The 12,305-nt window shown below is 37.2% G+C and overlaps 1 protein-coding gene across 1 annotated transcript in view; it reads right to left on the bottom strand.

The window, feature by feature from the left end:
- UTRN (utrophin) overlaps positions 1-12,305 on the bottom strand; it is a 467,571-nt gene that overhangs the window by 225,319 nt on the left and 229,947 nt on the right. Inside the window, exons 47-50 of the mRNA XM_081829379.1 lie at positions 8,699-8,913; positions 6,258-6,375; positions 2,515-2,720; positions 557-711 (exon numbers count right to left, since the gene is read on the bottom strand). Coding sequence (XP_081685505.1) covers positions 557-711; positions 2,515-2,720; positions 6,258-6,375; positions 8,699-8,913 — 694 coding nt within the window. The remainder of the gene's footprint in view (positions 1-556; positions 712-2,514; positions 2,721-6,257; positions 6,376-8,698; positions 8,914-12,305) is intronic.

Raw genomic sequence — 12,305 nt, 5'->3', positions numbered from 1 at the left:
TATTTTTTTTTATTCTTTTAAAGATTTTAAATATTTATTTGACAGAGAGAGAGCACAAGCAGGGGGAGTGGAAGGCAGAGGGAGAAGCAGGCTTCCCGCTGAGCAGAGGACCCTGAGATCATGACCTAAGCCGAAGGCAGATACTTAACCGACTGAGCCACCCAGGCGCCCCACATTATTTTAATTATAATTAGGGATAATATTACCCTAATGCATCTGCAAATACCTAACCAGTCCTTACCCCCAGAGTACTACAGGATGTATACCAGGTAATACTGGGAGGCATAGAAAAATCAGAACACATAAAATGATCTTTGGCAAGGTTTAGACTCATTCAAGGAAAAACTCCATTGCAGAAATTCAAGTAGATAATGTATAAATATACCTTCTGTATAAGTGTGATAATACTAACCCAGCACCATACAAAAATAAAAAGTAATAATAATAAGATGTACTTCTAGTAGTCACATATTTGGCATGTTTCCATGAGAAAGCCAAAGCAATCAAATTCTCTCCTTTACATGCATTTAGGTACCTGCCAGGCCCTTCGCGTTACCTTTGTTTGAGGTTGATCCATGATGTTTTTAAGTACTCGGTGGTTTCTTTCACATTCCTGGTGTCATCACTACCATAGTCCTCCAGCAGTTTCTGCAGGACGTTATCGAATGCCATTACAATACCATCACCAGGACCCAGTTCTTGAAGCAATATCTAAGGTGTAATTGCAGGTGTCATTATTAGATTCGGTCACTCAGTAACTAGTACTACCTAAAACACTGGGTCTCCCCATAGGTTTTAACACGTTTTAGACACAAATATCAAAAGAAAAAAGCAAATTATGGGACAAACTCTTGAACATAAGCTTAAATAAAAGTAATTGTGGAAGTAAAAAGGCAAATGTCTAAGGAATGAACAGGTACACAGCAGATGATATTAAAAGACTATCTTTTCCTTTGGGAAATATTTTACTTCCTCAAACCATTTGTTTTTTATTCTGCTATATATCTGATCCTTCTAGCAACATGCATCATACAGGAATGAACTTACTATAGAGTTCCTCTCTACGTGCTGGCAAAAATGAAAATGGCCAACAATATAGAAGTCTTCTGTGCCCCTGGGTCACTGTGTCTGTCAACAAAGTTAACTGCTTGGGTGGATCAAGCAGCCAAGCAAGATTTACTAAGAGTCGCTTAAGATGCTGAGTGTGTCCACAGGCAGTGGTTTTCCACCTCTCAGAGCCCCTGGATCAAGATACTCCCCATGAAATCTAAATGACAAATGAATGTTCCTATAATGCTTTTTATAGCAACTGGCAAAAAAAAAAAAAAATACATCCTAGAGTCTGAGTAGAAAAGAGCCACATTCTTGTTCAGAAAGCTACATTCTGGGGTGGCTGGGTGGCTCAGTTGGTTAAGCGACTGCCTTCAGCTCAGGTCATGATCCCAGGGTCCTGGGATTGAGTCCCGCATCGGGCTCCCTGCTCTGCGGGGAGCCTGCTTCTCCCTCTCCCACTCCCCCTGCTTGTGTTCCCTCTCTCGCTGTGTCTCTCTCTGTCAAATAAATAAATAAAATCTAAAAAAAAAAAAGAAAAAAAAAAAAAGAAAGCTACATTCTGAATACCCGATGATTGAAGCATTGATCTCACTTTTAATTGTATTTCTCTAGTTAAGTTTCCTAGGGCTTTGCTGATTATTATATTTGAGTCATTTGGTGAAAACAATCAGCAGATGTCATAAACACAGAAAATGATCCACAAAATCAGGACACCTGGCCACTTCATTTTTAAATTGTAACCATGGAACTTCTACATGTGTGAATTATAAAAACATGCTCTCATGTTTTAGATTTTGTTTCCCATATATTCTTTACAAATGTACACTTTCATCTTAGGCTCTCTGAAGGGTAAATAAATGTTATGCCAAAATATAACCTAAAAACTATAACCTCTAATTCAAAAATATTTTCTGTAATTATAGAGAGAATTTAAAATAGCACTTAAAAAATACCATTAATGTTCAATATCATCAACTTTATATTCAAACCAATGAAAAAGTTACTTATTCTGACGATATAGATAAAACAGTTTGGTTATAAAACTATTAAAAGAAACTAAACTTATTACCTGATTTGTTCAGTACAGTAGCCTCAAATGAAAATCTCGGAAAATTTTATAAATAAAAATAAGCTTCAGGGTAGACATGGAAGAGAGCAAAAGGAGGGTTCCCAAGATCCTGAAAATATTCTCTTTCTAGATGCTGGTTCATGGTTGTGTTCCATTTGCAAAGAGTCAGTAAGCGATATATCTGGTATACCGGTATATTTCTACTTGTTACACCTCCCAAAATTTTTCAAAAACCTTCCTGGTCAAATTCTTTATATAAATTTCAATGTATATTCTAAGCACTTGTGAAAACATCATGACAAGGGTCCTAAAGATTACAGTTAACAACAGAACAAAAAAGTACATCCAACAAACTGATAATGCCAAAAAAACACAAATCTAAAGAGTCTTACTTGATTATCAGAAATCTGCTTGATAAGTGGATCCCTTCGGGCTTGTTGGAGAATATAGAGTCGAGCCTCATATTTTCTCATAAGTTCCTCGGTTTCCTCCCTGTGGTCATCCCACTGAAGACTGTCGATAATCATATCCTCCAGCTGCTGCTGTCTTAACTCAACACCATGCTGAGTGCTGTCCCACTGGTTCTTGACCTTTTCCACTGGAGGAGGCATATAAAAATAATCCCAGAAACTAACGATCAGGAAAGGGGAAAAATACCTGATACCAAATTTCTCATAAGTAAGGTTATAAATAGGAAAGAAAAAGAAGGCAAGTCGGTATATACATTTTAAGGGAATTTAATACATGTCTGCCACCCTACACAACTGATACATTTCCGAGACTATTCTTGAAGAAGAATCTTGAATTAAATTCTATTTTAAATGCCCTGAAATATCTCACAATAAAAATATCTACTATGGATAAACCAAAAATTCTAAAGAAAATAAATTCCTATCTAATGTATATTCACAGAGCCTGGTTTGATGAAGGCAGAGTGTAACAATACTTTATGACAGAACTTTAAGACACAGATGCAGTCACTTGTCATCCTCAAAGGAGATATTCTAAGGTTGTCAAGATTTTACAAGGAAAAAATCTATCTAAGAATACTTTTCATATTTGTTTTACTGTAGCATGAAACCTGTCTAAAAGAAAGTATTTTTATACGTTCAAGAGAAACACTAAAAGCAAATTAGATTCAAGTTCTTATGTACCCAGTAGCTCTTTACCACAAAAAAAATCCACATTACTTCTTTTCTTCTTTCCTTTTTATTGTTTATTTTTCTTTCTCTCTCTTCTGTCTACTCTCCTCCCTTTTTCTTCCCTACCTTCTGTCCTCTTCTCATTTTCAACATGGAGCTAAAGAAAGATCTAAAGAAACTTAAACTTTTGACTAATTACTTCATGAGTAGTTCAAGATCTTGAGCTGAAGCACTAGTCAACAATAGCTTTGAATGACTTCAACAACCCACTGATAGTAAGTAGGTAGGAAATTAAAAATAAACTTCTAGAAGATGCTTTGGATGTCTCACAGACTGTAGAGCAATAGTTGAATACTGGGCCAGCAAGAACTGAACTATAAAATAACATTGCAGCTAAGTCCTATTGGGACCTATTGGTAAAATTCTTGGGATAACAAAAGGTTATAGCAAGCCATAAGAGTGATCAATTTAAGATTGTTCAGAACACTGAAAATTACACTTATATATAATAATTTTTTTAAATTGTTCATTGAATTTATCTGTTTTAAGATGCCTTGTTCAACAGTTTAAATAGATTGCCTAAGTTTTTCACTTAAAGAAAGAATGAATTTATCATAATGTTCTACTTGTCAGTTAAAAAGTTACTTAAAGTACTTATGACCAATGCTATTACTAATAGAATCCTTTAATATTGAACAAATAAAATGAAAGACATCAAGTGAGAGCACATATCACAAGCTTATCATTAAAAATAAGCAAGTTGTTCTATTCTTTGTGAACAAGTGCTAAAAGCAGGTTATTATAGGCAGTACACTCCTGCTGAGAATATTTTTTTCATATGATGAATAATGACAAAGATTATGCAGCCTCTATGCAAATAAAAAAAGGAGAGAAAACAAAGAGAGGGAGTTAAATTGGAAAGGGAAGATATTCAGAAGAAGAAAGAAAAGTCTTGTCAAAAACCTTAAAAGAAAGTTTGGACAAATAGGAGGTGGTAAAAAATAAATAAATAAATAAAATGGTAGAAAAAGCAAAATGGAGAGGACTTTGTAAATAGTTTGGTGTCACTAAAGAAGAGAAGCTCTTCTGCCATGTAACAGGAAATGGAATCACTCCAGAACAGGCACAAGGAATCCATCAATTAAAAAAAAAGGGGGGGGGATGGGGCTCCTGGGTGGCTCAGTCAGTTAAGCGTCTGCCTTCAGCTCAGGTCATGATCCCAGGGTCCTGGAATCGAGACCCACATCGGGCTCTCTGCTCAGTGGGGTGCCTGCTTCTCCTTCTCCCTCTGCTTGCTGCTCTGCCTACTTGTGCTTTCTCTCTCCATCAAATAAATAAATAAAATGTTTTAAAAAAAAAAGGAATGGGGCACCTGGGGGTGCAGTAGGTTGAGCAACCGACTCTTGGTTTATTTCCACTCAGGTCATAATCTTGGGGTCATGGAATCGGGGCCCCGTGTCAGACTCCATGCTCAGTGCTCAGCAGGGAGTCTGCTGGAGATTCTCTCTCCCTCTCCCCGCTCATGCTCTCTTCTCTCTCTCAAATAAATTAATAAATCTTTTCTTAAAAAAAAAGAGGGAGAAAGAAGGAAAATGGCTTATGTAGTAAAAAATAAACCAACATTAAAAGAGACACAAAGTTCTCTGCTAACTCATTTCTTCCAATAACATTGCTGCTGTCACATTGATATTAAAATCGAAACATACTTTTGACTTTCTTCTCTTCAGAACTATTAGACAAGGTAATAAAATACCTTCCAGTTTATAGTCTGCCACAAATATTTATTAAGTACTTAATTTGTATTGGACACTGTGGGAGGCCCCAGGGCCAGAAAGGTGAATATTTACCATCTATGGGAGAGAAAATCAAAATAATTGTGAGATCTACACTGACATTATGGGGGGAAAGGCCACAGCAGGAACTAAAGATAGAAAATACAGTTCACCAGGGACCAGTAGAGGGTGGGAAAGACTTCACAAAGGGGGTGACATTTTAGCTACTGAGTAGAATTTTACCAGGGGAGAAAAGGCCAAGAGAAAAAAAATAATGCAAATAATTAGGAACTACCAGGACATTTTAAAGAATATCTAAAATATAGAATAGCTACAGATGGGTGGAGGGCTGTATGGGAGAGGGGATGATGAAAGCAGGCTGTGACTATCCCTATATGACATTTTTGAGAATTTAGACTTTGTTTTATATGCCATACAGATTTAACAGATGATTTTAAGTCAGAAAGCAAAATGAAACAAGGATCTTTGCTGTGGTTGTTGTGTACATTTATTTTTTGTCTTGTTTTATTTTGCTTTTAACTTAATTATTCCCAAATTAGTACCAGGCCCATAGGTACAAATGTGTTGCTCAATAAATTCTTTTTGGAATGAATTTGGAGAAGAGAAGTTAAAAGACATAGCAAGATCTGGTTTTATTAATTAATTATAATGGAAGCATGGGTTTGCATTCCAATGTTTTCTCTAACTTTTGTTTTTTGATTCCTTTAAGAGGAATCCTAACTTGGAGCGCCTGGGTGGCTCAATCGGTTAAGTGTCCCACTCTTGGTTTTGGCTCAGGTCGTGATCTCAGGGTCAGAGGATCAAGCCCCACATTGGTGTCCGAGCTCAGGTCGGAGTCTGCTTGGGATTCTCTCCCTCCCCCTCCCTCTGCCCCTCCCCCCACTCACATGCATGTACTCTCTCTGTCTCCCATACATACATACATATTTTTTAAAAAACTAAAAATAAAAAGAAATCTTAACTTAAAAGAAAAAAAATCCAATGTACCAGTAATTACTTAAAAGTAATAATGTTAACACTTTAAGGAATTCATATAGGAATAGTAACAAGGTCCACAAAAAGTAAAAATCAAAGGAAAACTGTAGTTTAAGAGTATCAAATATCAAATAATATTAATTTCTGGTTGAATAATCTGTGAAAATGTGTGTGTGTTACCATTTTCAGAGAAAGAAGATGATATATAAATTTTTTTAAACGTACATTTTTCTGTGATTGCTGTCCTCACATCTGAACTGGAAGCTTTATTTTTCAAGTTCTGTGCCAATGTAAAAACATAATCAAGTTGAGGATGGCGTTGTTCCAAGTCAGCCTTTGTGATCTGTTAAGAAAAAAATGATTATTAATCTAAGTGAATAAGCCTTACCCAAAGGGTACTACTAACAGAGCAAAACTGGTGTGCGGACAACAAAATTGTTTTCCTCTTATACAGGACAGAGAGGCATCAGCAATACAGCAGAAAAGAGCAAGGTTTGAAGTCAAAGGCCCTGGGTTCAAATCTCAGCTCTGCCACTTTTCATCTGGGTTACCTGGCAAGGCACTTGACTTTCTGTGTTTTTGTTTTCATGAAAAGAAATAATAGAAAACTTACAGCTCGGCTATATCAAGTCTGAGGAGCTTCAATGAAGAAAATCCCTATGAGAAAATGGTCTGAAAACCTTAGCAGTGATTTCTGATGATACCTTGCATGTCCACCCTACATGAGATATAAACACAAACTAATGTCATCTACAGGATGGGGGTGAAACATTCAAAAGATGATACTGGAATAAAATTAAATAATCTCAGACATGAAAAATGCTGCTCTAGAGACTCTGTCAAAGTGCTAATAAATAGGGGCAAAAAGTTTTAAAAATCAGGAATATAGTGTGTTTTAAGCATAGAACTAATAAACAGCTGTAACGATTAGAAAACACAATTTCCAATAAGTACAAATAGGATGGCAAAGATTCTCTCCCAGCTCTTCCTCTTTATAAATTCACTAATTTTGCAGATTTCAATTAGCCCTAAAAAGTGTCAAATATTACTTCTAGATGGATTATTTACAACTTCTAATCCTGAATCCCAGAGAGACATTTCAATGAAGGCTGATTATTTCCTTCTAAATGGCCCAAGAACCTCTCAACACAACACATCTGAAACTAAATCACTCAAACCTCATCCACACCCCATTTCTTCTATTCTTTATTTCTACTAATTGCAATAGCATCATGTTAGCCATTCAGAAAGGGCTCTTTTGCTTGCTTTAATAAGCATCTCTTGCCTCCAATTTATCCTAAGCACTAAAAAGCATCCCAGTCTTCTCATCAGTGCAGGGCATTGTTATCATTAGTCTGCAGCCACCATTAAAAAAGGAAAAGAAAAGGGGGAAAAGATGCTTGCCAACTGCTTACAGACTAAAAGCCCAATGGGCCTATGCTTAAAACACGGTCAATGAGCTCCTTCCCAAAGTGAACTTGAACCTGTCTTTGCTATCTTACTTCCCACAACACTTCTTTATTGCACAAAGTTGACCCAGCGTCCTTCACGCTTCCCTGCCCCATGTCTTTATTCACCCTGTTCCCTATATCAGGAATGTCATTTACTTCATCTCCAGAGGTCAAAATCCTACATAGTCTGCCTTCCACCGCTGTGAACTAAGCTCCTTCCTCACCCTGGCTCCCCTATCAGGTGGCTTGCACCTATCCTACGGCTTCTCTTAGATTCTGCCTTGCTGCAGCAACTTGTCCACTTATGTGCACTAGGTGCTTCCGCCTCACCATGGGCATATTTGTAATCTGGGGATAAAATCAATACCACCTCAAAAGACTGTTAAAAAAGTGAATGAGATGATACATTTAAAATACTTAGAAAACTACCCAGCACACATTAAGCACCTAATAAAAGTTAGTAATAACTACTGTTATTATTTTATGGTATATTCCCAATTTCTATCTGGTATGTTTTTTTCAGTATCCCTATGCAACACATAGCCTAGAACCTAGCACACAATGAATCCTGAACATCTATATTAGATGGTACATGGGGACACCTGGGTGGCTCAGTGGGTTAAGCGTCTGCCTTTGGCTCAAGTCATGATCCCGGGATCCTGGGATGGAGTCCTGCATCGAGCTCCTTGCTCAGCGGGGAGCCTGCTTCTCCCTCTGCCTGCCGCTTCCCCTGCTTGTGCGCTCTCTCTCTGACAAATAAATAAATAAAATCTTTAAAAAAAAATAGACGGTATATATATAGTGACAAAATTCTAATCAGGAGATTCTCACTTCTAAAGTCAGCAATTAAATAAGCCTGTTATGAAATAGTTGAAAAGGTGCTTCAGGAAAATAACTCACATCACACGAGGCATTAAATCTCACACGAATTTACTTCTGTATTGATGTGCCTCACTTTGTGGGTATCAGATTTAGACTTTAAAGTACACTGAGTCTCTAACTTCACGTTGGTAAACCTCATCTCACTAACACTAGAAAGGCAAGACAAGCTTTACTCTTCGGAGCCAGCCAAACATGGCATGGTGGTTTGACAGATAAAGAGTTTTTTAAAGCTCATTCTCCCAGAGTTTAGGACAAACAAAGGAGATCCAAACAGATCTTGTCTGTTTCTGTGTTGTGGTATTTCCCTGACAAGCCTTTACACGATGTACTTACTTTCATTCGGGAAACTGTCTTATTGATCTCTTCTATATCCCCGACAGTGACAATGTTGGACTTCAACATCTGGTCGATGAGGACTAGCCAGTCAGCTAGCTCTGTGATCGTTTTATCCAGATCAGCAGGAACTGAAATTTCCGAAGTACGAGGAGACTGAGCAGCAATGTCTGACGCAGAGGACACTAGCACCACTTTTTGGACACCAGGATGAGCTGCAATTTAAAACCGTGGCAAAGTATGAATACAGCAACAGGATGATCTGATTGTGGTGGCCTAGTGGTGATGTGTGTCTGTGTATTTACATAAAATTTTGTTTAAGTAAAAAAAAATTGTAGGAAGCTTTGATTTTTTTCATACAAAAATGACAATGGCATTTCCTGTTGTATCTATAGGTCTGTGGTAGTCATAAAGCCAATGAAATCGTCCCACAACATTCTGGGGCCACTAAAACTCAGGAGTCACTGACACTAAGAGAAAAGAAAATTAAAAAATGGGAGAAAATAAAAAATAAATCAACCATAGGAAAATTAGGACCACGATTTTATTTTGTCAAGATGGTTGCCTTCATTATAAATAAAGTCAATTTAGTCTAATTTTCTATTCTTTTCCAATTAACTTGATAATATAAGTCATTCTTAATAAAATTGAAAGAGCCCTTCCACTACCTCCATTTTGACCTCAAACTTTCTAATTGATTAAGTTCTTCTTTCAAGTGTATCTCTAAACTTAGGCAAAAGACCCAGAGGGCAAAGCATCCCCTGATGGGAAGCTAAACTAACCCCCTCAAGCAATAAGAACTGCCCTGAGTCAGCAAGTCCCTGCTTGCTTGACTCCAGGACGATGTTTGACTTGACCTTTACCGCCCACCTGCAGGTACACACCGACCTTTGTCCCACATTTTCCTTATATCAACCTGGAAGGATTTTTCAGCACTTTGGGGACAGTCTTTGAGACACTAGTCCTCTGTCTTCCTGATGTTGATTTCACTGAAATAAATCCCTTTCTTCTTTCACCACCACTGGTTTCTCTGCCTTTGGATTTTGTCAGCAGCCAGTGGCCAAACTCAGTCTGTTTGGGACGCCGGGAGCCAGGGGTTCCTGCACCTCTGGGCCCCAGCTACGAAATCATTGTGAATACTTATGTTATAATCTATGTATATACTCACTAACTTTCAGTTAACCCTTAATCCTGCAGCTGGACACTTAAATCGTTACTTCAAAAAGGAATGTGCAAGGATTATCTTCTTATGTACCGTATTTGCACTTTTTTGATTACCACCTTAGTGTAAATTTCCCAAAGTAGAATTCCTGGATCAGAAAATGAAAACGGTTAATGTAGCTAATACTGACAAACTGTTTTCCTTAAAAGTTGGAAATCTGGAATTCCAACAGCAGGTATGGAACTGATGAACTTCCTACATCCACACCAACAATATTCTATTTCAGTGGATAAACACATCCTTCACCACTGTCTTCATTTATTGTTTTTTTAATTGTCAATGTAGACAAATATTGTTTGTGTTTATTAACCAAATATGGTATAATTTATAACTGTGTTTTTTATCTGCTTCCTTATCAGTTGGGATGAACTCTTTTTACAAGACAGATGAACTTTTGCCATATTGTTGAAAACAATGTTTCTACTTTAGGATTTAATTTTTGTTTCTTTTTAATATATAGATTCTAACAAACCTGCAGTGATCAAACCCATTAATCTGTCTTGGGGGATTGTTTTCCTAGAACTTTTAAACTTAGACTCTTGTCTTTTCCAAAGATTTGATAAATATTTTTTTCTATTTTTTGTTTGCCTGTTTTTGTCTTGCTTTGTTTTTAAGAAAGGGAGGTTGGCTTTTTTTTTTTCTTTAACTTTGATATAAGAGAGAATTGAATTCATTATTAGATCCATCTGGAATCCACTTTAGCATACGGTATATTAAATGAGGCTTAAATAATTTTTTAAAAAATGTAGTCAACCTGTAAATTAAGCCCAATTCTAATAAAAATCCCAGCAATTCTGGGTGTAAGTTGACAAAAATCATATATTCAAAATCTGACTTTCAAATCAATATAGAAAAGGACCACAAACAGTCAAAGCAGGTGGAGGGTTAAGCCCTACTTGATATTTAGTTGTATCGCTTAGCTAATAATGAATGATTAACTCAGTGTTTTATGGACCCAGACATTCAAAGAGGCCACTGGAAGAGAAGAGCCACAGTGGATGGGTGGCAGAGAAACCTGACCTTGGCACAGATTGCATTAAAGATCAATGAGGAGGAATTTACTGGCCAATAAATGATACTGGTAAGAGTGGACACCCATGGCTGGAGCGAGGAGAAGGGACAGAATTTGACCTCACATGTACCCTGGGAAAATTAATTCTTGGTGGATGAAGGACCTGAATATGAAAACCAAAATTGTAAAACTGTTAGTTGAAAACATAAAAACAGAATCTTTATGACTTCAGAGTACTAAAAATGCTTAAAAACACACAAAAAGGGGAAGCTATTAATAGACCATTAATATTTAAGAATTCTGAAAACAGCACCATTAATAAAGATGTTAGAAGCCATAGACTGAGAGGTATTTGCAATGCACACTCTAAACAAGAAATCTGTAACCAAAATAATTTTTTAAACTCCAACAATACTAAAAGACAATCCACGAAAGAGGAAGCAAGAAAGAAAGAAACATGAAAAAAAGGCTGTCACACAGGCGTCTGGGGAAAGCAAATTGAAATGAAATGCCCTATCGCTCTCTATAGGTCACAGGTACCCAGAAACCCTTCCAAGGGCTGTGGATGCCCAAATTATGATTATCATAATAAGTGATTTGCCTTTTCACATTCATTCTTTCCCAAGTGTAGAGTGTTTTTTAAACTTTTTTTAATTTAAATTCAATTAATTAACATACAGTGTTTTATTAGTTTCAGAGGTAGAGTTTGGTGATTCATCAGTCTTATATAACACCCAGTGCTCATTACATCACGTGCCCACCTTAATGTCCATCACCCGGTTACCCTATCCCCTAACCCCCTTCCCCTCCAGCAGCGTTCAGTTTGTTTCCTATGATTGAGTGTCTTATGGTTTGTCTCCCTCACTGATTTCATCTTGTTTTATTTTTCCCTCCCTTCCCCTACAATCCTCTATTTTGTTTCTTAAATTCCACATGAGTGAGATCATATGATAATTTTCTTTCTCTGATTGACTTCTTTTTTTTTAATTTTATTTATTTATTTGACAGAGAGAGAGATAGCGAGAGCAGGAACATAAGCAGGGGGAGTGGGAGAAGGAGAAGCAGGCTTCCTGCAGAGCAGGGAGCCCGATGCAGGGCTCAATCCCAAGACCCCGGGATCATGACCCAAGCTGAAGGCAGACACCTAACGACTGAGCCACCCAGGCGCCCCATCTGATTGACTTATTTAGCGTAGTATAATACCCTCTAGTTCCATCCACATCATTGCAAATGGCAAGATTTCATTTTTCTTTTTTTGATGGCTGAGTAGTAGTATTCCACTGTATATATATATACCACATCTTCTTTATCCATTCATCTGTTGATGGACATCTGGGCTCTTTCCATAGTTTGGCTATTGTGGACATTGCTGC

Source organism: Leptonychotes weddellii, chromosome 8, assembly GCF_054177405.1.
Source record: "Leptonychotes weddellii isolate Sample4059 chromosome 8, ASM5417740v2, whole genome shotgun sequence".
NCBI lineage: Eukaryota > Metazoa > Chordata > Mammalia > Carnivora > Phocidae > Leptonychotes > Leptonychotes weddellii.
Note: the sequence above shows the minus strand (reverse complement) of the source record. Positions and strands in the feature narration are given on the sequence as shown.